Source organism: Macrosteles quadrilineatus, unplaced genomic scaffold, assembly GCF_028750875.1.
Source record: "Macrosteles quadrilineatus isolate MER2022 unplaced genomic scaffold, UCM_ALF_1.0 Scaffold_1__1_contigs__length_201487025, whole genome shotgun sequence".
In the NCBI taxonomy this organism is placed as follows: domain Eukaryota; kingdom Metazoa; phylum Arthropoda; class Insecta; order Hemiptera; family Cicadellidae; genus Macrosteles; species Macrosteles quadrilineatus.
The window spans coordinates 145,742,807-145,769,657 of NW_026542594.1; the positions used below are offsets into that span (position 1 = coordinate 145,742,807).

At 36.6% G+C, this 26,851-nt stretch overlaps 1 protein-coding gene across 1 annotated transcript in view; it reads left to right on the forward strand.

Moving 5' to 3' along the window:
* Window positions 1-26,851, forward strand: part of LOC128986661 (proteasome activator complex subunit 4-like) — a 110,491-nt gene that overhangs the window by 64,793 nt on the left and 18,847 nt on the right. The window contains exons 16-28 of the mRNA XM_054407141.1: window positions 880-969; window positions 5,067-5,250; window positions 7,623-7,877; window positions 8,865-8,990; window positions 10,223-10,414; window positions 11,884-12,071; window positions 12,402-12,531; window positions 13,126-13,352; window positions 14,361-14,556; window positions 20,320-20,434; window positions 22,697-22,839; window positions 25,158-25,246; window positions 26,628-26,759. Coding sequence (XP_054263116.1) covers window positions 880-969; window positions 5,067-5,250; window positions 7,623-7,877; window positions 8,865-8,990; window positions 10,223-10,414; window positions 11,884-12,071; window positions 12,402-12,531; window positions 13,126-13,352; window positions 14,361-14,556; window positions 20,320-20,434; window positions 22,697-22,839; window positions 25,158-25,246; window positions 26,628-26,759 — 2,067 coding nt within the window. The remainder of the gene's footprint in view (window positions 1-879; window positions 970-5,066; window positions 5,251-7,622; window positions 7,878-8,864; window positions 8,991-10,222; window positions 10,415-11,883; window positions 12,072-12,401; window positions 12,532-13,125; window positions 13,353-14,360; window positions 14,557-20,319; window positions 20,435-22,696; window positions 22,840-25,157; window positions 25,247-26,627; window positions 26,760-26,851) is intronic.

The following is a 26,851-nucleotide window of genomic DNA, read 5'->3' on the forward strand; positions in this document are numbered from 1 at the left end:
GCGATCGTCGTTTTAACTCCGTGGTGAAGGCGTGATTGTCAGTATGATTCAGAGTCATCGTCGTCGAAATGACTTCGCCCTCTGCTTTACTGGAAGTATCGTGAACATCTGTCGCGATAGCGGCGTCATCGTCACTCGCAAAGCGGCAAAATTGCCAACGATCGGATCAAATCCTATCCCGAAAAATCCCCGAATCAAATGTAATCCGTTCCCGAAAATCGGGAATATATTTTCCCCGAAAATTTCCTGAAATTTGGTGACCCGTCCATCCCTAATACAAAGTAAGAGAAACTGAATGAAAAACTCTTTACATTCAGTGAGTAATTCGAGAAACTTTGGCTAAGACTAACTGCTCTTTTTTGGAGGATAAAAATTTGTTTGGCATGACTAGCAGAATGCCATACCGTTAAACCGTAATTCATGATAGAAGAAAAATAAGCGTGGTATACTGCTAATTGTGTGTCTAAAATTGTACCTAGTGCTATGTCTCGAATTACCCGAAGAAAAAATGTAGCTGATCTGAGTCTCTTTGGTAAATTATTAATGCGTGTTTACCAATTGAGTTGCCAGTCTATATCAATTCCCAGGTAATTGACTGAGTTTTGAGAATATATTGATGTTTGGTTGAAATTTTCAACAATGTCTCTATTCTCGTTAGCAACTGAAAAGTGAATTAGTTGTGTCTTTGACTCATTCATATGTGTACATCCATACAAGTGCAATCTTTATTGAGCTTACCTCGAGTGGAGGACCCACCTTAAGGTGTCCAGCTTAGGTGGAAGTTGAGGGCATTAGTGAGTTTAATAAGGATTGCACAGAACACATTCTTTTTTACTTTACTTTTTTCTGGTTTACTTCTTTATTTCTTTCCTTTTTCAGAGAAGAACTGCAGTGTTCCCTGAGCATAGTCACAGCCTTTCTCGGTTGTGGTCGTCTCCTGCCCATCTGGGATGAGCCACCAGTTGCATTGTGAGTTCAGTTTAGTGTGTAAATAGTCTTATGATTGGAATATGATCATATGCTTTTAGACAGCCTACAAGTTAAACCAAAATAAATTTGTAATAGTGTGTAAACTACATTAGAAGATTTTAAACATTTGGTATGCCTAATTCATTTTAAATTGATTTCTATTACATTTGTTGGCATTTAATAGCATTTATCCTGCAGTTGTCCCTACTGAAATTCCAAAAAGATTGGTACCAAGTAGTTGCGTGTAAAGTAGGTCTAGGCCTAAATAGGTGGTTTTTAATAGCTTATTTAGTGATGGGCCGATTCCTGAATTGGTTGATTTTGTTACCGATTCCGATTCTACAACTTTGGTTTCAATTCTCGATTCCGCACTCGATACTGATACCTGTTAAACATTCATTTAATAACACATATATATACCTTATGTGTGCTTCTCGCTATCCCTATAAATAAAGGAGCATGTCATTTTTATTTAATCTGTTTAAGATAACTATTGCTATTGCATTGCTATTGATTAAGGTTACATAGATTAGGTTAGCCTATAAGGAAAATAAAATATTTCAAAAAGACATACATTTTAACAAATTGTATTAAATTAAATTGACACAACAATTACCAGTTTGAGTAGGCCTAAAATGTTCACTGAGGTCTTTGTTTGCATAAGAATTGGTACATCTAGGCCTACAATTAATGTTCCATATTGCTTGAGTTATAGTCTCAAAATCATCTTCAATATTGTCATCATTAATATTAGAGATGTACGTTATATAACATAACAGGATGAATAACAGTGTTGCCGCCCGATAACTGTTGTCAGGTCATTCTGTTGCGGCGATCTCCCTGTTATTAAAATCGAGTTTCATTGCAACAATGCCACGGCAGCCGGCAGCGGGCAGATCCGCAGAACAAGAACAGAACGCCGTTTTTGAAAAACTAAATAGTTTTGACGGAAGCGTCGACAACTAGATACGGTAGTTAGTTGTTGTGTGGGAGTGGGACATGAAATAACCGAATTATTAAACTCGTCGCCACAACTTACACATGTTATGTTACGTTACGGCAATATTGCCAAATAGTAATAAACTAAACAGGCGCTGTGTATGTTGCGCTGTGGAGTGTGGGAATGGTACGTAGGTCGGAAGTCTCACAGGAAGTATACGTATTGTTTGCTATCAAACCTGAGTTATTTTATGCGTTTTCACATTAGTTCTCCACTGATTTTCAGGTACTAAAATTCTCCATTATTTTTGTAAAATAATGAGCAAATGTATTGTAGCAGTACACTTATGACTTGTTTCGATTTTAAATATAAAAAAATTCTTAAAGTGTTGTGTTTTGTTTTAATAACCTACAAACATTCAGTAAATGAAGAGGGAAATCATAGTTTAATTTTAAACTATGAATAACTTAAGTTTCAAAACAGTAGATAATGCTTTGAGAAATAAAAATAAGTGGATACTGGTAATTATATTAATATATTTACATGTTGTAAATTATCGTCATTATTTTTACTTAAATTATGGCTTTTTCCAATTATTATTATGATGTTAGAAATTTGGGCAATAATTCTATCATTTTAATTTAGCCGTTTCAATTGCTAAAATACCTACTAAAATTAAGTTTAGCAAATATCTAATTTATTTATAGATACTGTACTACATTAAATGCTTTAACTTTAACTACATTTAAAATCAATTCAATCGATTCTATACAATCTTAACAATAAGAAATAAAAAACAAGACAATGTTTTATAAACCTCCAACACATTTAATAAACGATTGCTGAGACGCAACAGCCGTAGACAACAGATTCTCGGCAATGAACTCTCGGCAACGTTGCTGAAATAACAGGATGCGGCAAACTGTTATTGGCGGGTGAAAAACGTTGCCGTTGCGTTGCTGGGAAACAACGATAACTTACATCACTAATTAATATAACTTAAATTACTTAAAGAATCACATGAAAGTCGTGGATGGAGTTCATAACATCCCTGGAACGTAGATCATAACATAAACCATTTTAAACAACTCACTACGCACGCACAGCAAACAAACAAAAAAACAAAATTATAAGTTAAACAAATAATTTGCCACTAGGTGAAACCTGTCGAAATCGACGGTTACTTTCAAGGCTTACGGCTTACGCTAATTCATCTAACTGCGATAAATTGAGTGAAATTATACATATTTTGAGCATTTAGCATTGTTTAAAGATTAATAAGTGTAAAAACAATAATGATATAATTGCGTTAGTTACCAAATATGGTTGATCATTCAATGAATAAAATATTTCCCATACCATACGTCGTCGGAGATAGTATGTTATCTGATATCTTTTCCTTTGGAAGAACCTTTAAATAGTATTAAAATCGTATTGGTGGATCTTTTGTAGTTAAACACTTCCGTGATTTCATCAGTGTAATGCAGATTAATCTATGATTTTATTTGAACAAAATATATACATGTTTGTTGGGAAGACACATTCTAACTTCAATATACGTTACAGTGTAAGTTTGATTTTTCAGTTCATATCGTACTTCTGTGCCAATGAATAACCCTCTAGCACAGTTTTGAGGAATTGGTTGTGGAGTTACTGTTAAAGCTGGAATTCCTAGACATGGGGGATGTCAGTTAGTTGTCTCAGCCGTATCAATTACATAAAGTTGTCAATATAATCTGAATCTCTCTACGGAATGTTAGGTGTAGTGGAATATACTTGAAGTGAAGTTGGCTTTTATTCTTGAACTGTTAGGGGCCTCCTCATTTATATGGTCGTGTGGCTTCATTGGCAACAAATAATGCAAATGACATAGCAATGTGGCATTTCCAAAAAGCAAAAATAATGTAAATTGGCTGTTACGTAAATATTGACGTTTACATGCATGGTTAATCAACGTATCTTATAAAGGATGATGTGAACTAGTTTAAAAGGAATATGACCTTTCTGTCATGACAGTAGCTGCTTAAATAGTATATACTAATTGGGCCATTTTTTACAGCCAAAATGTCGTGTTATTTTCAATAATGTTACCAAACCCCAGTGGGCCACGGTCCGTAATATAGGCCACTGTAAATAATTTGTCAAGATAGATACCATTTTAGGCAAGGTTTCTGTGTTTGGATTTTATTAGACACGGTAAGTGCAAAATAAAATTTTTCTGCAGATGAATTTTCTGTTGGAGAAATATAAGCCGAATTATAAATGTCACAATGCGAGTTTGAGCATTTTGTAACTATATGGGTAAGTTAAATAGATTTTTTTAGGCTGCTGCTCAGTGCACTTTAAGAATATATATTTTAGAGATAAATTAAATGGTTTTTGTTCCTGAGTAGCGCTAGTAAACATGCACAACCCTTTTCGTTAGTCTAATAACATTCGAAGGCTCTCTAAGAGTTCAAGTTCTTATTTGTATACATATCTATATTATGTTTTCACTAAGCTGAATGAATACATCGAAGTAACCTCTCTGCAAAGTCTGCAGTATATTGCAGTTTTCCAGCTTAATGACTTTCAAAATCATGCAAGTATTTCTACATAAATATTGTAAAATGTTTTATCCAGTTGCTGTTTAAACTACTATTAATTTAACAAAATATGGACACGGCTCAAATGGGCACCGTGCCCTTCTGCACTTGTAGGCTAATATTTTGTATTGTATTACATAATCGAAGATTTTTTCAATGATTGAAAACATGTATGACAATAATCTCATGAACCTATGATGATCTGTCTAGAATAATATGATAAAATATAGGGAGAAGGTGTGAAAAAGGCAGACACCAACCTGTAAAATAGATATAACATAGTTCAATAAGAAATAATTGTAAGAGTTACTGTGATAAAATTATTTTCCACTGATTTCGTAATGGAACGTTATATTGCAAAACATGACATGATACAGAAGAAAATAAATTTTAAAATCAACAAAAACAAATGCCATTTATAACGGGCGTAGAAAATTATGAAGTCACTCTTTTTATAACTACTTGACTCGAGGTCGAGAAGTTGGAAAAAGTCAATTACTCATAATTCAAGTAATTACTCGAAAGTAGAGTACTCGCCTACTCCTAATTTCTATATTGTATTTTTATTTCAGCAAAGAGACTGTGGCAGACAGGAAGAATTTTGTTGTGCGATCAGCATTCAAAGAGATTGTGTCGATGCCTGATGGAAGCAATGTTCGCAAAACCATCGCCTTAGTCATGGGTCAGCTTCAGACAAAACTGCTCTCCTGTGCTGATACTGAGGACGACACCAAGTCCCTCATCAGCATCGCAAATGTAATATTGTGGAATCTAAAATCCAATATATAATCTTGACTAGACACATTTCATTTAAAGGCATGACATAAAAAAAAAAAACTAGCTGTTTATTATTCAGGGACCATTGCAGATATTTTCTATCATGGAACTAGTAGTTTACAATTATCAATGTGTCGATTCCAAAATTGATCGATTCTTGATACCAATACCGATACCTGAAAAATCTATCCTCTATTGTCAATACCGATACAATTTTTTAATTGTTTTACCAAATTTTCTGAATTGATTGGTTGTACTACACCAATCCCTGTATTTACGTCCTTTCATTAAGTATTTTTGAGGTACTGGGGTGTTTTTCTAGTAAACAAACAATTTATGCAGCAATGATACATTTTTGAACTAGCCAATTTAAGTCTAAACCCTTCTAAGCACATTAAAAAATTTCCATATTAAAGATAAATTGTGACACAAAATTCTAGGGGGGAAACAAACTAGTGTTCACCAAGTTAGGCTAGGCCTACCCCTAGAACCGGTCACACTCAAATTTCTTCCCCAGAGTGCTCAGAAGGAGCCGAAAAAAATCCAGGGGTCGATACGAAGTTGTCACGGCTTTGACTGATAAATTTATTAAATTTAGTGGAAGGCTCAGAGCTCTAGAATCGTTCGCTTTGTACCACATAGTTGACACAGTTGTTTGTACAACATAGTTTCATGTAAAGTGAGCACTGAGCACCTCATGAATTACTATTCAAGCTCATCTGTTTCAATGATGCAAGCTTCCCCTTCTCAGTTTCATATACAATTGTGCAAGAGTAATGCATATTAAATTAAGAAATGTTATTCAACTTCTTCTAGTTTTGCTAATTATTTTTCTATACTGTAAATTTTAGTGATCATTCTTCCAATCATTAAATCATTACTTGTTAGTAGGGATGGACGGGATTGAATTTTTAGTTCGGGACGGGACGGGACGGGATTTTTATTTCCTTCCCGATTTTCGGGACGGGACGGGACGGGATTTTTTTCTGTGCATAAAAAGAAAGTACTGTATTGCAGTTACCAAAAAAAGACATACGAAATCAATTTTTACCATTTTTGGCACTGATCTATAAAAACCAAAAAATGGGTAACAATTTACAGGTACCTATAGTAACTTGGGACTCGCGGGTCACGGGGTGATCGTCTGTATGACTCACGGTCACGGCGCGATCGTCGTCATGACTCGCGATCACGGCACGATCGTCGGTATGACTCGCGGTCACGGCGCGATCGTCAGTATGACTCCGCGGTCACGGGGTTATCGTCGGTATGACTCGCGGTCACGGCATGATCGTCGGTATGACTCCGCGATCACGGCGCGATCGTCGGTATGACTAGCGGTCACGGCGCGATCGTCAGTATGACTCCGCGGTCACGGGGTTATCGTCGGTATGACTCGCGGTCACGGCATGATCGTCGGTATGACTCGCGATCACGGCTCAATCGTCAGCATGACTCCGCGGTCACGGCGCGATCGTCGTAATGACTCGTGATCGTCGTCATGACTCGCGATCACGGCGCGATCGTCGTCATGACTCGCGATCACGGCGCGATCGTCGTCATGACTCGCGATCACGGCGCGATCGTCGGTAGGACTCCGCGATCACGGCGCGATCGTCGGTATGACTCGCGGTCACGGCGCGATCGTCAGTATGACTCCGCGGTCACGGGGTTATCGTCGGTATGACTCGCGGTCACGGCATGATCGTCGGTATGACTCGCGATCACGGCTCAATCGTCAGCATGACTCGCGGTCACGGCGCGATCGTCGGTATGACTCCGCGGTCACGGCGCGATCGTCGTCATGACTCGCGGTCACGGCACGATCGTCGGTATGACTCGCGGTCACGGCGCGATCGTCGGTATGACTCCGCGGTCACGGGGTTATCGTCGGTATGACTCCGCGGTCACGGTGCGATCGTCAGTATGACTCGCGATCACGGCTCGATCGTCAGCATGACTCCGCGGTCACGGCGCGATCGTCGTCATGACTCGCGGTCACTGCGCGATTGTCGGTATGACTTCGTCTCCTGCGTTTGCGGACCTATCGCTCGCAATAACGGCGTTATCGGCACTCGCGAAGCGGAAAAATCGCCGACGATCGGACCAAATCCCGTCCCGAAAAATTCCCGAGTCAAATGTAATCCCGTCCCGATAATCGGGAATATTTTTTTCCCGAAAAATTCCCGAAATTTCGGGACCCGTCCATCCCTACTTGTTAGTAACTTCTGTCTACAAATTAAAAGGTCTTACACCAATCTGTTCTAAAATAGAATCAAATTAAAGTAGTACTTGATAAATAGACAATTTAATACACTTAGTATCTTTAAGAATTTGAATTCTTGTAACAGATTTGGGGCTTACTTTTAATGAACCTGCTCCCATCTTGTGAAGAATTTGAGGCACAGTCAAAAGCATTACTACTTGGCAGAAAAATATATGAGAACAAAATGCTGGGTAAAAAGAGACACATACGATCGATCTTGGTGAACAGAGCTTATCACCAACACGAAACTATCATCATCCTGAGTGTTCTACTGAGAACGGCAACTCATGTGAAGGTGTTTGATCATCTGCTGGAACTGTGCACAAGCCATTACAGTGACGTAAGTGAACCTGTCATACACACACAGTTGTACAGTAATTATATGTAATGTTGGAAAGATTAAGCAGAATTTACTAAAACACTGACTGTAATAGTATATTACGATACTAGTCCTGAAAATAGTGTCTCACACGGGATTACCATACAAGTCCGTTAAACACATTTTGAACGAGTGATGTACGATATTTTAGGCCATACTACTAAATCTGTACAAATCCTTATATGTTACCACCGAGTAAAGGACTTACAATCACTAGTAATAACCTCTAAAAGAGGTTATGTTTTTGTTTGTAACGACTCATTGCCAAATAGAGTATAATCAGCTGTTTGGTGTCCGGTAAAAACTTATTACAGTACAGTAGTACATAATGAAACCCTATTTGATTAAGCTGTTGACAAACAGCTGTTTTCTGGACTAAATCCTTGCGTGGGAAGTTCGTCAAAATAATTTAGTGTGGCGTAAACATTATTCTGGACTTTAAAATTGATCTAAAAAGTGTTGCATGCCAGCTCCCCCTAAAGTAACAGTTAACAAAGTGGTTGTAATCCCTACAAAAATCCATTATTTGTGTAAAGTTATTGGTATTTTAGGGAACCAATTAATAATGTGACCTTGATCCCTTCCATTTTGTGTGCATTTTTGGGCTAGCTGGAGTGTGTGTATGGACCAATAATGCGGTTTTCGGTCTAGCTTCCCCCACTCCTGACAGGCAGAAGCCGACATAGCCCATACACTCAGCATTATAAAACACACCTTTTTAGTTGCTGCTCAAATTTTGCTAACGCATGTCAAACTCTTTTTACTATTCTAAACTTTATGTCTGTTTTGTTTCTTGCAGAAAATAACACATTTGAACTCTTTAAAAACTACACATTCACTAAACTTGATTTCAGATGTTTTTAGACAACTGATGATGTTAGTTACAAATTGTACTTGGCATGTGCACATTTTAATGATACATTTGGGCTTGTTTTTTTTTTTTTGTAGGTGAGGAAGAATGCTCAGGGTAAATTGAATTATTCCTTGAGACTTTATTCAGACAATTCAATGTTGATCTCCAAACTCTTAGATATTCTGAAACGAGACTCCAACATTCATCATGAACAGATCAAGGTAAGAATTTAAAGGTAAATAGAGCTAATCTTTAGACAATTGAAATTCTTAATGTTTTAAACACTTCTACTGACAATTGAACTTCATATGCCGGCTAAGCCTTATATCACAATCCTATCTTAGAACCTTTCCTTAAACAAAACCAAATTTTTTTATGTTATGATAAAAGATTAAGTTCTAATTTGAATTATTTAGAAATAATGGGTTGGCGTTCACAGTAGGCCTACAGTCCAACCTTGATATAAGGAACCTCTATATCATGAATTCCTTCATGTATTTTTTTTTTTTTATATCCTAGAATTCTCCATAAGACACAATGTATATTTTAACTCTATATAACAAACAAACCATATCAACAACCTCGATTTAACAAATTTTTGACAATCCCGGCAAAAATAAAACACCTCAATATAACGAATTTATCATTGTCAGAACCTCCAGACAGCGAAATTAACCTATACTTAACAAATTGTCTGGGTCTTTCTCTTGATATAAAAAACCCCCACATTATTGTTTTTGAAAATCACCGTTCCTGCGATGAAAATAAAGTAGAAGGGTAAAGTCAACGCTTGTGCTAACAAACATCTGCTCCTTTTACACATCTGTCTGCTGTGCGCTATGTAACAACTGATTTTATTAGCTAGGGACTGATGACGACGCAAGGCTTAGTAAACTGTTATTAGGCAATAAGTAACTACGGGAACTTGTTGAATTGGTGTATGAAGAGAAACCTAAGAAAGAATATAAGAACAAAGAGAAAGAATAGCAACATCGTTATCTTTATATTCTTTTTACAAGTGTTTGTATTATTCTTATGTAGGTTATGATCATACACTCTTAGCGAGTATCTCATATAGGGAATAAGCTATTACCGTAGGTCTCATGGTAAGACCTGGACCTGGGACCGATTTACTTTTTTGTTTTGAGGTCCCCAGAGGCCAAAAACACCATCTGTTCAAATTCATATATATAACCACCCCTAACCACTCTTGACTCTGCCAAATGTGCTAATACGTTTTAAAACAGCATTAAAATTTCTTTTTAGATATTTGAACTGATGCCGGACCATTGAATGCTGGATTAGCAGGCTTATATTGAAATGTAAAAAAAAGTCTTTGGAATACCTTGTTGACTTGTTATCCAGTCTTGTTGTCCACTATATATAAGAAGCTACAACTATACCTTGTACAATTTTGCTTGTTTCTACTTGTCAATGATTAAGTGTGTTTCAGGGAGCCTTGTACGTCCTGCTAGGTCCGAAGGATCATCCTCTGGTCATACAGCGGGAGTGGGGCTTACTGAAGCAGCTGTGGCCAGCTTTGGTGCAAGCACAGCCCTCAGAGAAGCCCTCAGTCATCAACTTGCTCAATGCACTGAGTGACACTGTGCGCAAACACTTCCACACCCTCAACATTGACATCCAGGTGAGAAATATAAATGCAATAATCAGTCCACTTGCCTGCTGTGCTAACAAGCAAAAAGGTCCACACCCTTAAAATTGACATACAGGTGAGAAAATATAAATGCAACAATCATTCCATTTGCCTGCTGTGCTGACAAGCAAAAAGTTCTATTGCGCTACTATCGGTGGACCATACTGCCAATAGGCCTTTGGTCCTTATCCTATTGGTACGTAGGCCTACCCAATTATCCACAACCAAATTTCGAGGCCGACTCTTGACACCGGTACTTTTCCCAAGAACCAGTTTAATGAATGTTAAGTTAATCATTGGTTATCAAATAGAACAAAACAAGTTTGTTCTTAAAAAAACTGGCTACAGCTGGTCCAAATACATGGAAATTTCTTCTCCAGTATCCAAAAGTCAATCCTAATAACAATCAGAATTATTTAGATAGGTAATAAGTTTCAATCAGAAGGCTGATTCACTATCAGGCTCAAAGTGAAATACAAGTCAATACCGGAAGTCTTAATATGATTGTTGTAGGTGTTGCCATATGATGATTAGAGTGTCCAACCCTCCCTCTGACAACTTTGATTTGATATATTGCATTTTTAGCACAATTGGCCTTAACACGTTCGATACCGAGCGTCGCATTTATGCGACCCCGCGGTCATTGCCACGGACCAAGATATACAATTTAATCTTACATATAGACCGGCTGTCACATCGGTTAACAGTACACGCAGACCACGGGTGAAAACCTGTTAAAAAGTGATCATTTTTGTATTACTCTGCAATCGTGTTTGTAAATAATATATTCTAGTTTTTTTATATTTTTGACAACCTTATGTAATGTTGCATATTTGCGACGCCCGGTCTGTAGCGAAGACAATAGTTAAAATTATTATATTTTTCTTGAAATAGCCCAAACGCCGCTTATATGCTACAGTTCATTTTTGTTTATTTTTTTAAGTGAAAGTAAGTAAAAAAAACTTTTTTTTCAAGAACAGTTTGTAATTGAGTAAATATAAAAGCTACAAAGGATAATTCTGCATAGATACATACAGTGATGCAGCAAATAGTTATTCCAACTATCATATGACGTCACCAATCACCATATCCAAGCGATGCAGTTGTGCGACAAACATCCCTGTAGACCAGTGCAAAGAATTCAGGGCCTTCAAATAGACCGTTACAATGTTACAAAGATATAAAAGCGTTTAGATTACATTGGAGTACCGACGCAAATATGCGACGTGAGTCTATTTTAATGTGACTAGCCGTCGCATATATGCAACGGCAGTCTATTTTTTTAAACCAGCCGCCGCATATGTGCTTCGCTGGTCCATATGAATGAAAGATTTGTTACCATTGCGGTAGCGAATGTGTTAAAGCTCAACTAAGAGGGAAATATAATTTTATATTATTTACAGTTGAACAAATTAACAACCATTGACAAATCAAAACTTATTTGTCTTTTACATTTTCAGATTGGGGAAAAGGGCGAAGAAGTTTGCAAAAAGTTGTGGAAGACCTCAAATCCGACCCCAAACATTCCTATACCCTCTTCTGAAGACATTATTTCCGCACAGAAACGTTTGAATGAGTTGAATGAACGAAACAAAGCAGATTATCTAGAATTGCTAGACACACTAGGCACTTGCATCAATTCAAATCTGTAAGTTTTGCTATTCAAAATACTAGATAGTTTTCATCATATGAGGAACATTTCCTTAGCTGTGTATGTAAAATTTTTTTTAGTTAACGAGAAATTTGTCTTAACTATATAGGCCTACGCATGAATTTTAGTAATTTACATGTAGTAATGAATATGTATAACGTACACAGAGCATTTAATGCTTTTGTTTACGTCGATGCTCATAGGTAAAACTAACTATAAGCCAGGCCTCTGTTGAGTTATTAATTGACTTCTCATATGTTGATAAAATGTATTTTGAATAAAATGTTTAGAAAGTTAAAAGTAAGATGAATAAAATGTATTTTCCAGACACTGGAGGCATCATTCTCTGGCCCTAAACTTTCTGCTAGATCTTGGACACCCGGACTGTGCATATCCTCCCCACATGATCCGTCACATTCTGCACACTCTAGTTCATGATAACATTGAATTCAGAAAGGTTTGTGTTTGCTAGCCCGGTGTAAAAGTTGTAGTTTTGTTAGCAGTTATTATTAGTTTGTTAAACAGGCCCTTCATTTAGTACTTTAATGAGAAAGTAGGTTTCCACAGTCAAAGTTAACTGTTGGATCTTGGTCTTCGGGACAAGACTGTGTCATTGAATTGACAAAAATACTTATTGATGTGTCCAATGTGTTGATGCAAATATATGGTGTTGAGAAGGAACATAATTCTTTTTTATTTGACTGAGGAATTTTATTTAATTTTATATCACGTTACAAAGTACCTTTTCCCTATTCCGGTTCAGGTGAACTCCACAATCCTTTAAGGAGGAGTTTGACAACATTGTTCAGTCAAGGAAGCTTATTATTAAAATCAAGTATTTACTCTTTTTTTAACTAAAGGGTACTAAATAAATGTGGTATAGCACAAAATATACAATGTTGTAAGGCATATCAGTCCTGAAACTGCACATTTATGCAAGTTTGTATGTGTACTTAATCCGTTGCAAAAAGGATTAATTCAGATATAATATTTACAGTTTAAGAAAATTTTGTTCAAATTTAGAGTTTGTATAGCTATTTTGGGATTGCAGGTTGCCATTAGATGTACAATATTTGTGCTGAAACAGCAGAAGCGGAAGCACAATAAGCAGTGTGTGGTACTACAAGACAGCAGCAGCAGTGGTAGAGTGCCTTATGGTGACAGAGATGACAATCAGTGGCTGCAGTACAACAGTTCTACAGTCCCAAGATCACCTGATGCCTGGGACCAGCCCAGATATGTACACAATCAGTACGTCAGCTACTACGACTGGCCCAAGTGAGTCACACACTGCTTGTTTGTATAGTCAATTCTACAAGCTTCCTAACCTCCTACCCCTCCCATACAAAAAAATACCCTCGCTGCAGCAAACCTGAGACTAAGCGAATTTCCATCCGTCTGAATTGATTTTCAATTAAATCTATTTAAATAACATTAGGTTTAACGAGTACGTAAGTAAGCTGCTACAAGGAAACGAATAAAGTATGGTTTTCAGTAAAATATTAATAGCTTAGTATAAAATAAATTTTCAAATAAAATATATATATATATATCCATAAACAAGCAAACTACAACATTTTACAATATTCTCCATAAACATAGGACAAACCCCCCAAACACATAGGACATGTTTTTTTTTTTATTTTCTTGGTTACCAATAACTGTACAAAAACACTTTCATATACTAAATTACTTGTTTTTTAAAGCTGTTTAAAAATAGTCTAGAGAGACATTGGGAAATTTAGTGTTTTGAGGGTCAAAAATGAGAAAGCCCATTTTTTACCACATAAAACCCCCCGTAAAACCCATGGTCTGATCGTTCTGGTTCGCAAACTTCAAGTTTATCCCGCTTTACACCTTTAAACCAAATTTCATCAAAATCCGACAGAAATTTCTCAAGTTATCGCGTTCACGGACGTATAATATATATTTGAATGTTTTTGGCTTCTGGGGACATCAAAATGAAAAAGTAAATTGGTCCCGGGCCTAGGTCTTATCGTGCCACCTACAGTAATAACTACTTACCTATAGGGAAATTTGCTAATATGATAATTAATGATGTCAAACAGCACCCAAGAGTTTTTTAGGGGGTCGAGCTCAGATATCATCATATCTAGATGGAAAAGAGTCCACTGTTGTACAAGAAACTTAAACACCATACATAAAAGTTAAAATATTTCTCAGTTAGTGTCAGTATTTCAACCTAAGCAGATGTGAGTTGGAAAAACATCTCAGCCAGTTTTCACTTTCCTGTTTACAAACATAAAACCACAGAAATTATTTCAGAGAGCTGAAAGTTTACAGTCCATCACAAGAACAACCACCACTAGACAGAACAAGGGAAGAGCTAAGTGCGGGGGAGAGAGAGGTGGATGACTTCTTCTCAGATCCAAGGATGATTGACAAGTTAATGTCATTTTTCTCTTTAGAGGATAAGAAAGGAAAGGACAAATTCAATGGCATGCGATTTATCCTGTTTAAGGTAGGTTACTGTGTATTGTGTTACTTCAACAATATTTAATAAACCAGACTATTGTAAAGTCACTACTAGAGATGGGCCGATACTAGGGGTGTGCGAGTACTCGAATCCTCGAGCTTTTTGGTCGAGCTTTTCATTATTCGGCTCGGCTCGAGGCATTTTGAAAAAGCTCGAAGTTCGAGCCGAGCTTTTAATACTAAGTCAAAACTAAAAAAAAAACACTTAATTTGGGTCGTAATTGAAAACAATGTTATCACAATTCTACGTTGTTCATGCATTGGAGGTTTGATACGCACGAACCTCAGCTCAGTCAAGACGCAATGATTATCGATCGTAATTTTGAGGAGATAGGAAAGAGACAAACTACCACCTATCGCGTTGTCTTTCTAACACAGCTATTCGTATCGTAATATACAACGCAGTGCGAGTGCGTGATTGGCTCGTCGCTATGACGACACATGGTTGCCGTGACAACCTACAGTGCGCATTGAGCACTGCGCCTTGTGTGGGAGGGGAGATTATACCAACAAACTATTTCAGGAATTCTATTTTGGGACGGATGAAAGATAAGGAAGAAACAAAAAGTGGTTACGTGTGCAAATGTAGTGGGCGACACAATAAGGCTGTAAAGAGTATCGTCATGCCGTTGTTCCTTGTTTGTTTACTTTTCAGATTCCTTATCAAACGCCCCTATCTGCTATCTCTCTTTCTCTCTCTCTCTCTCTCTCTCTCTCTCTCTCCCTCTCTCTCTCTCTCTCTCTCTCTCTCTCTCTCTCTCTCTCTCTCTGCTCTCTCTCTCTCTAACAATGTACTGATTAAACAGATTGTGGTTGACGACTTTTCTACTTATAAGTTTCCCTGCAGTTATTTTAGTTCAATCAAACCCATAACCTTTCTAATGTTTATCAAAATAATTAGTTAATCTGTTTTGTATTTTATTCCCTTTAAACCAACCCCTATTTACCATCTATATTTTATAGAATAAAATGTTTGTTTATAAAGTTTGACTGGCCACACAATTTTGTACCTATTTTATTTTGTTTAAAAGTAACAGTTACTTTGATGATTATATATATATCAATAAGTGGTGCGGGCTGTAATGAATGCTTTTTATTATCAAAATAAGTAATGAATTATTAATTTTTGATAATACATGGATCATTGAATACCATAATGTGATGTAGTTTCCTATTTGTAACTTGCAAATAATAATAATTGATAGTTAATTCTGGAAAATGAAAAATAGTGATCGCATTCATAAACCTGTTGTCAAAACAGCAACACGGGTGTAAGGGTTTATTGTTTCAGATGCAAGGGTGTTTCAAGGACAAAGTGTTGGGCCTCCCGGCTTAGGGGGGGAGGGGGGCGGTGAGACTGTGTGAAGGGGAGGAAACTGGTTTTGGCTATTTATTGATTAGTTGCCGACCCTTCTAGATAACAAAATTGAGTGACAGTATTAAATCATCGTGTTCTTTATTTCATTTCTTGTTTACTTTGTGTGTTATTCTATTAAATTTAGTGTTTTGGTCTATTTCCTCTATATGTAAATTATATCTTTTTTAATGTATAAGTTTACTTTTTACTTGTCCCTCCACCTTTTGGGATCCAAACCAACCATGTTCTTTTTTTGATTAATACGATTCATAAAACAAAAATATTTTGTGCATGGAAAACAAAAAGAATAATCACGTGTTTTAAAATTTATTTTGTATTTATTTATACAAAATAGGATTAAATATTCATAGTAGTTACAATATACATTATGTAATCGAGTTGCTAGTTGTTTTGTCGTCATTCAATGTCGCGTTGCTGTTCTGTTATGAAAGACAATTTGATTGTCTCAGTCTGCACAGCATATCTCGTCAGGCCTTCAATCGATATCCTTTTATTTCTTGCATCTTAATTTAGTTCAGTTCAGTTCTTATCGTAACTATCTACTATTTGATGTCTTGGCAATTCTCAATGTTTTTAAACATATTAAAATAACATTGTGTTTATTTAAAAATTGACAGAAATTATTATTATTATGCACTTTTTTAAGAAAAAAAGTTTAATAACTTAGATAAGGTGACGCTGGGAAAAGCTCGGCTCAAAAATGCTCGAGCTCGAAAATTTTTTAAAAAGCTCGGCTCGGCTCGGCTCGAGGTTGAAAATCGCTATTCGCACACCCCTAGCCGATACCCAAAATTGTCGATACCGATACCACCAAAGTACTCTCGATACCTATCTTACCTATCTAAACTGTTACTGTATACCATAAAAAAACACAATATGTATGGTATCAAACTTATATTTTGGTGTTAAAGGTTTATTATTAATTGCAAAAAACAATTGCAAAAATATGGAACTAAGTGTTTATTTTAAAATAGGCCTACTGTAAATGTTTGAATTTGACTAAAGCATGAGATCTAATAAAGTTTCCTCTAATTCATAAATAGGATTATATAAGTAAGTATTTATCTGTCATTTGTCAGCTTTTGTATTTATTTGAAATTGCATCAATTGTCTTAGTTAACTCATTAAGCTATTTAAATTTTAAAAAAATTACGTATATCTTGGCCTACAAATACTCTGTAAGTTTTTTCCCTAAGAGAGTAAAAACAAACTTCCTATATAATGACAGTTCCTCACTAGTTGTATGAAAAACAGTTATATATCTTCAAAATTTGTTCAACTATGAAAAAGTCACCAAGTCTAGCTGAAAACACATTCATAAATGAGGATATTTTTGAAAAAAAAGAATAACTAATCAAAGAACCTTTTTATTTTTAACACTTTTATTTCTTAACTTTTCTTCCTTGAAAATATCAACAGTTTTTCACTTATTTTTAATTAAGGTTATCACTTATAATTTCTCAAAAGAAATCTACGTGTGAGCTATGAAGAGCAGACAAGAGACATACGTCACTGCCACAAAAACTATTCTCTACTGTGAATGAATGAACTGAGTGTTTATTAGTGTGAAGCCCCGCCCACCGTCTAATGGGACATTGGGTAGGAAAAGAGAAAGTTTGCTCTAAAGCCTGGTTCACATGCTCACCCTCGGCCTCAGTCGCTTGCAGATTTCCATTACACAAAAGTTCCTGAGTGTTAATTATTTTAAAACACTGTAAATGTTTGAATTTGACTAAAATGAGATCTAATAAAGTTTCCTCTAATTTATAAATAGGCTTATAAGTATTAATCTAAGTCATTTGACAGTTTTTGTATTTATTTTTAAAAGCAATTGCAGTTATACTTTAAACAAAATTACATACATCTTGGCCTATAAATACTTTTTGTAAGGATAGTCTTTTTCTCTAGTGAGTAAAAAAGATCGTGGTCAAGGAATGACTGTGCTAAAACAGCACATTGTCAATTTTTACAAAAGTATTTTGACTGAAACCTGGTATTTTTTAAAGACATTGTAGAATAAGTCGACTTCTTTGGAGAAAAGTATGGCAATAGATAGGTTTTACTTTTAGCCTACAATAAAGATTATGTTTTGGGACTAAAATCTCCAAAAGAGTGCTGTTATAAAACATGCCATAGTTTTATTTAGTAACAAAAGTGTTTGACTATGTTCCCGATGATACCAAGAGTATAGGTTCGGCAGAGTGGATTCACTATGAACCGGCCTGCCTGGCCCTTATGCACGACGTCACTATAACCTCGGTGTATGGGTGTCAACAATGGATTGGAACAATCAATGTTTTGAACCTGTCTGTAACTAACCTAGTTTTTTATACTCATTATGTATAAACGAACACGTACTACATATCGGATCTCGAATCACGATAATTATCGACACCCTTCCCTCCCACAATAAGCACATAAAACGATGTCTAAGCGATCGTCATTTGCTCCATTGAAACACGAAAGTCGATTGGCTGACATGGTAGTGCATTGTCGCCTCCTGACCAATGAGAACTGTTGTTACATACTTTTATTGTCAACATTCACCATTCGTTATAACATTACAAAATCGACATGGACTAAGGCTTATGATATTTTTCAATAAATACATTATGTCATAGTAGCACTTAAAACTTCACTAAACTATTTAATCAGGTAGATAGTACAGACAAATATGGACCTACTTTTTGGCGCAATATAAAGCAAGCCTAACCATACGACTGTTAAAGTTTAATGGTTGAATATAATTTGTCTAATGATGCGTATAATGCAGAATGAAACTGAACATTTCGACGTGTTTAGGTTATTTATTTTGTACTAAAAATAAAAATAATACATCTAAATACCTGACTTATTGTTACAGACATTGTTTAGTATAATTAATTTTGTGTTGGCAGGACATTCGCGCGCCGGTTGTCTCATGAGTTGAGTCTGACATCTTGAAATGTAGATTGTGTTGTGCAATGAGCTGAAGAAAAACAATGTCACCGTGGCTGTTTTGAACTAGATAGTTTCTAAGTTGGCTATGAAAATTGTTAACCGTGATTACAAAACTAATACTGTAGCTATAAAGTAAATAAATGTTAAAATAAAATATTTATCCCTGTCGGGTGATGGTATTATCGGAATCGACTTTTGACAATCGAGTCTTGTTACCGATACCAATGTCCAAGTGGTAACGAATGGATGGTGGTATCGATGACGATAATCAACACATCCCTTTTTAGAACTGCATCGTGACCAAGTCGATGCATGCTGGATCGAATCGGGATTCCATGCATCGAATTGAAATTTCAATGCATCGCACTCGCTGCACACCACTACCTATCACTATCACCCAGTGTCAGCTGTCGCTGTCAGTGAAATGGATGACGCAAGCGATGTCTAGGTTGCCGATTATTATTAGGCCTAGTATGTCAATATTGAAAGGGGTTAAGGGATTAAATAAAACTCTCAAACATTTTCCTTTCTTGTTATTTACCTGTCAAATATCAACGAAATCGGCTTAACCTCTACTACTCGACTCGAGTTGCGAGCATATTTAACTAAGTAGGCAAACAGCTAGGATTCGTAACGGCAACGGCAATTTACCCGCTCTGAACTGACTTAATCCGCACCGATTCGTAGCATTCAAAGGTTCAGTGTCAGTATCGGTATCGAACCCAAAACAGGCAAATATCGAGTATCGGCCTACCTCTAGTCACTACATATCTTCTTTAATCATAGTTCATTATAAAACTTCAATGAGGTACACCTACTAATTGGTAGTTAAAACTTATCTATTTAACATCAAAATATTCTTCTGAGAAAATACTAAATTGTTATAACAAGTTTTTTTATACAAATTCATACTATGGTTTGCATCTACTGGGACCGCTCTATCTTTTTGTTTTAGGATCTCTAAAAGCCAAAAACACTGTATGATTGTAATGTATTTTACCCTTGTCTATATAGTCACAGTGACTCTTGTAACAGTTCTCTGATTTCTTTATTTACCCTAAGGCTTTTTAAATTTGATGAAAATGTAATTTGTCATGTTCCTCATAGATGCAAAACTAAGTAATCATGAACAAATGTAATTCATACAGGGCGAGCCTCTAAGTTTAAAATTTCAAACAACTAGTTATTATCTTGGCCATATTAGAATATTTCAATAATGAAACTTGAAATTTGCTTAGTTTACACGTTTGCCGCTACGTAATATTTCTTCATGGCATCGTTTCTTAACATCGTTCTTAGTTTAATTTAACTCAAGTGTAAAAACGTGACTTGTTCACTATGCTTTACTTGTTCAAATCTCAAAAAATGTTTACACTGTGGATGAATATCAGTTTTGACCAACTATTGAGTGATATTAATTTGTTTGACCAGAACTTGTTCCGTAACTCTGGAGACAAGTATGTGGAGTTCTTCAAGCCTCATCTAGAGCGGCTGATAGCAGACAAACAGGAGAGCAACCAGAGGTGTGCTGCTGAGATTATCACTGGTGAGATACCCACTTTACCATCATAAGGAACTCATATTCATTTATACAAACAAATTAGTGTCAAACTTCTAAACACATTACCAATACAATGAATGGATAAAGGATATAGACTCAAAACAAGTAAGAAAGGTAAAAACCATAAATTTAGACTGTGAATTTGACCGCAGCAGATCGCTATCTAGTTGATCTCCTTTTATTGTAATTTAGATTAAACCTAAATCTATTTTAGTTACTTAGCTAAATAGCTGAGTGATTAAATTAAAGTTTAAAGAGGTTAAATTACCTGTGTCCGCCAGTCGATCCTAATGTGCTGTATCCTAATACAGGAGATGCATTTCGGCAAAATTAAATTGCCATTATCAGTCCTAATATAAGGTCTTGATCTTCCCCGTTGGGTGTGTCCTGAAGTTTTGAAACACGTACACGAACTTTACACTTACATACATCACAAATAAAACATACATATACACGGTAGGCCTACTTTTATTTTCGTTACTACGGACATGTAGACGCGCGTCGTACCGAAAACACAAATTATATCCTGAGGAAAATCAGCAGCTTTTTCTCAGTTTGAAAGTAGGCTGAACCTAATTTTTCTTTAAAGGTTTGAATCAATATTGGATTGTTTAAATATTCGCTACATGTGGGAAATGTTAAGCATTTCATTGAGAAATAAAGGCCTCTCTTTCTCAAAGTTGTTCTTTTAGCAAATTTCCCGTTTAGAGAATAAGCTATTACCGTAGGTCTCATGGTAAGACCTAGAACTGGGACTGATTAACTTTTTTGTTTTGATGTCTCCAGACGCCAAAAACACTACCAGTTTGAATTCCAAAGCATACAAATATGTCTAATAGTATAGCACAATAACTCGAGTGAAAACCATCTGATTTTGATGACATTTGGTACAAACATGAATAGATCAGAAAGCGGATCATTAACAAACAAATGATGTCCCTGGCCCGAATATAAACATCATTTTATTATTATTTAACTGGAAATGTCAATCCAGCTGCTATAAGCTTTTAGTGTATGCAATTATGCATTTGGGCCAAAGATGTAATTTGTTTATGTTTATATCCATATCTCTTTTTGTTGTATTTTTTGTGGGTACAAACAATAATTGTAAACCTACAATTATTCGTATGAGGTTCGCGAATCAGCATGATGGACCATGGAAATGGGGCTTTTTGGAGGTTTTATGGGGTAAAAATTGATTTTTCCCATTTTTGACCCCCATAACATAACATTTTGCAATTTCTTTCTAAAATATGTTATAGTGCTTGAAAAACTAATAGGCTAATTGAGTAGATTGTAGCGTTGTTGTACGAAGAGACAGTTTAGCTGCGTTTACACCAAATTTTGGAACAAAATGTTCGTAGCTTTTTGTTGGTAGCACTTGTTTAGAAAAAAAAAGTTTACAACAGATAGAGCACATTTCTTTGATTTTTTTGGAAATAATTTAATCACCGTTCCCAGGAACACAAGGTCAGTCCTCGGGGGTTAAGTGTTGTAAACAGCGTAGAAGTACAGAAAAATTTGTTCAACAAAAAAAAATTCCTCATGTTTGGAACACCATTTCTTTGGTACCGACTTCTGGTGGGAAACTAAATTTCTATTGTAATCGCTAAAACACTGTTTCCAACACCATAATAATTATGTGTTGCTTGGTTTTTTTGGAACATTAGCTGTAAACACGTGTTTCTAACTCCAGTGTTAACGCGGCTTTACAGCGAGAATAAAAAAACTATTATTTTTATGGAGAGCAAAACTCTTGTACTTTGCTTGCTTAGGAATATATATTTGATCAAATTTGTTTATTTCATAAAGCTATTAACATTTCAATAACAAACACACTAAATTACCATACCTCTAGCAGCAAACCTAAGCACTAATTAAAATTAATGATATTTCAATAGAAAATAAATCTGACAATTTAAGGGAATATTTTACTGAAAATCCAACTAGGTAAATGGACATTCGCTAAGTCTGCAGGATTGCTGCTGCGGGGGTCTGAGGAGAAAATGTTCTGTTATAGTTTAAGGTAAAATAAAGGCTGGAGCTTTTGCTGCTTTTAATTTTATTTTTAACGTTTGAAATATAGAAGTATCTATAAACATAAACATTGGGCAACATAATTCCTCTGCTCTATCTTAGCTACTATCCTTTTTGTATTTTATAAAAAAGGGATTTTTTGAGGTTTTTAGAACCAAGCTAAATCTTGTGTGTCAGCTATGTGATAACACTGATTATAATTTGGTCAAGGTATGATCAGAGGGGCGAAACATTGGCCATATGAGAAGGTGCAACACATGTGGGACTACCTGCTGCCTTTACTGAGGACTGCCTTCACCAACATGACTGTGGAAACTGTCAATGACTGGAGCGTGATGGCGGCCACAGCGTCTGTGAGTTTTAGTTAGCCTATGTATTTATTTATAATACAGTGCACCTCATTTAGTCATTTTATTTAGGACTACTGCACTTTCAGTAATACAACTTCGGTATCAGGTCCTCAAGAGTAAATAAGTAAGCTTTGTGAATTACATTTTACAAATATTAAACAATTTTACGCTGGCTAATTTGGCGGGATCAGGACCTATTGCGTCCAAGAGTGTTTTGCTTTCCTTTACCTCTTTCAGAGCTGTGCAGTCATAGAGTAGATGACCTGTGGTCTCCTCGTACTGCCGACATTTCATACATGCAGTGTCTCCATTATAGAGACTTGTTGGGTCGGGCGTTGCCAGACTATTGAAAATGATAATTACCGGTACTGAACATAAAGTCATTTTTGCGACATTAGCGGAAACACCGTCTCCGCCTAATATAGAATACAACTGAGGTCTGATGATTGCTCCTGATGTCTGCCAAATGCTCCTCACATCATCCGATTGCTCCCAATGTCTTCCTACCACTCCCAATGTCTTGCCAATCGCTCTTGACATCTGACGATCTCTGTTCATATTCCACGGCTGTGTAAACATCATCATCGACTCTTGCGGTCATGAAAACGTCATCGTTGTCTTGCGCGATCCCGGCAAAATCATAAACATCTCACGTGGTCGTGTAGACATTATCTTCTACTCCCGCGGTTACGGAAACGTTGTCTTCTGCAATTGCGGCAAATTTCTGTTCACATCCCACGGCCGTGATTGATTGATTGATTTAGTTGGGGCGCACCTTGTCCTGATGCACGTCAGCCGCAGATGGGCTTTTTGTGCTCCCCACTTGGTGCGTCAGAGCCCGTCAAACCTGAGTTGCTTGATGAACTGCAGCATCCTATCTATGAGCTCCTCCTGAGGAAGGTGTCTGCCCCTTGTCATTGTTCCAAGAGTGTTTTGCTTTCCTTTACCTTGTTCAGAGCTGTACAGGTACAGTCATAGAGTAGATGACCTGTGGTCTCCTTGTACTGCCGACATTTCATACATGCAGTGTCTCCATTATAGATCCTCAAGTGATGCAGGTGCAGTTTCAGGGAATCACGGCCTTTGACCATTTGTGATTACTTGTGTCACTAGTGATTTGCCTTAGTTGCCTCCTATCTAATCGTAGAGCACTGGAGGTGACCGTCTGGGAAGGGGGAAAGAGAGTAAGCCTGCTTACCCAATGGTGTTGAAGTCTTCCTGTGTTCCTCCTGACCCCATGGCATGACTGAGTCACATGCATCCCCACAAGAAATTCCACAGAAAGGCTGTGGTCCCACAAAGTCTGAGGCTGACACAACGTTTGCTAACTTGTCAGCCACCTTGTTCCCTTCTATTCCTTACTTGTCAGCCACATTGTACCCTTCTATACCTTAGTGTCCAAACCCAACAAAATGTTACCGTGTTGAACCTGCCCAGGGCGCATACTGCAGTGAGACAGTCCCAGACCACCTTAGACTTGAAGTTCAAAGTTGAATGCAAGTTAGAGTTGAAGTGCAGGAGTCGAGCTCCTTGAGCGCAGCCTGGCTGTCTGTGAAAATGGAAATGTTGATGTCCCCGAAGCCCAGACACAGGTTCTCCCTAGCACATTCCATCATCACAGTTATCTTGGCTTGGAACACAGTGGGGTGTGTTCCCAAGGGAAGACAGTGAGGCTCCCGGACAGTTGCTCATTGCGCCCGTGATGATGATGGTCGTATGGACATGAACTAGTCCTTCTTAGGCCGTGTAAAATTATCATCGTCTTTTGGGATCGCGGCACAATTTTGTTCATACCTGTGGACGTGTAAACATTATAATCAACTCCTGCAGTCATTGAAACGTTCCCGTCTTCCGCAATCGGGGCATAATCATTAATTATTTCGGCCGTGTACCGGTAGACATTATTATCATCTTTCACGATTGTGGCAGAATCATAGACTCCTGCAGTCGTAGTAGTCTTGTACGATCGTGGAAATATCGGTGATCGTCCGATTGTGTGATCTTTTGTAGATGAGTCGGGTATGGGAATAAACTTTTGGTAGTCGATTCTTGATACCGATACCAATGTCCAAGTATCGGTGGTATCGAGAATCAGTATCAATAATCGACACATCCCTACTCCTGAAGTTTAAATTTATTCCAAGTAAGTTTGGTTAATGTAAATGGTTTTAAAATTGATGAAAGACAATTCTAATTACAAAACATATATATTTACATTGATGTTATTTTTACACTTTTTGAAATATTTGAACGAAGTTTCTGAAGAGTGATAATGATGTAATCTAATTTTTTCATTTTTTCCAACTTGTTGATGATTTCAGGAGAACCGTGATCCAAACCGCCACCACTGGCTGTTGGAGTTTCTAATGGAAGATCCTCTAAGACAAGAGTCGTCTTTTATCGACTGTGGGTCTGTTCATTAGTTTAAAGCTGTTGCTTTTGTTTTTATTTGTAGTGATAACGTACTCATTACTTTAGAATGTAAATTAGTATTTTAGTACCATTCTGCTATAGCATATTAACAGTCATTAACACACTAATGAAATACACTTTTAGTTGTAGTCTAAAGGAAAGAAATTCTAGAATGTAATAACTGAGCCTAAGATAAACTAATGATTGATATGTGTTGATCTTAAAATTGAGACTAAAATGAATCTTATTCTCTAGTTATCCAATCATATTTATCTTATTGTAGTTCCTTAGATTTTTAAGAAGAGTTTTGGAAGAGTTTTATTTTTTCTTGAGATAATTAATTTATTGTTATTGAAGATAACGTTAGTTTTGAGACTGATAAGAAAGATGCTAATCGAAAAATGTATTAACTTAATCTTGATTACAGTCAATCTTGACAGAAGAGACTCAAAACCTATGGCCTGAGTAAGATACCGTAGCTAGTTCTTATCATGGGCAATTCTAGCAGTAGAGTCACTTGATTTACATTCTGGTAGATTGTAGACATTAACGTTAAAAGCATGTCGGTTTCGGTCACTAATCTCAGAGAAAAAGTCCTCAAAACTCAGAATAGAAGGGGTGTTTTGAGTTTCAGCGGAGTTAAGCTTGGCTTAAGCTCATCCATTTGAGTTTTAACATTAGCTAGGCGAGTATCAATACTTTCACTTAGTTTTTCAATACCAATGTTGATAGATTTAACATCTGCATCCAGCTTCCAACTCTAGCTTCAGAATCCTTTAAGCACTCCTCAACCCCCATGAGTTTTGAATTGACTACCTCAACCTTCTTTTTGATGTTTTTCAAATCTGTAGATTTTTACGTGTTTACATTCATAACCAAGATATTTACCAAATCAGTTAGTTTCTTTAGTTCAGAAAGTACTGGGGCCTGAGAATCTTCAGGTTTTATTATACAGTCTGCACGACTACAATTGTTGCCACAGTATCAAATGTAAACTCTCTGAGTTGACATATTTGTACTACTAAACTAATTAATGTGCCTCAAGAAATATATTGTAGGCTAATGGAACCGATTTGTGTCAAGGTTTCATAACATTCATTTCATGAAAATTTTACTAAACTTTACAGATTACAGACTATTCCTTAGGCCTATTGTAAGGCACGTGTACTATAGATTTAGCTGCTTAAATCATGAAATAGCACACTATAGAGTCTGTTTTTAATTTCATTCTTAACATTTCATTGACACTGTGACACACTTAAACTATAAACATACGAGCTGTAGCTCTACTGGCTGTTATTCCTACAAATTAACCAATTCCACAAGTGGAATAACCAGAGTAAAAAGTAAAGTATTTTAATCACATTGAATGTTGACAGTCGTCTGAGTGCCTTACAAGGAGCCTTAAACCAGCAGGAGTGGAGAGTGGTGGAGCTTTTCAACAGGTTGTTGGACTACCTCAGTCCCAAACTGTCCCACCCTTACCAACTGTTGAGGGAGAGAATCGGAAGGTAATATCATGAATAAAACATAGGCCTACTCCCTTAGTAGACTTCTCATCCTTATGTAACAGCTGAATCCAATTTTATTCTTAGTTCTGTCT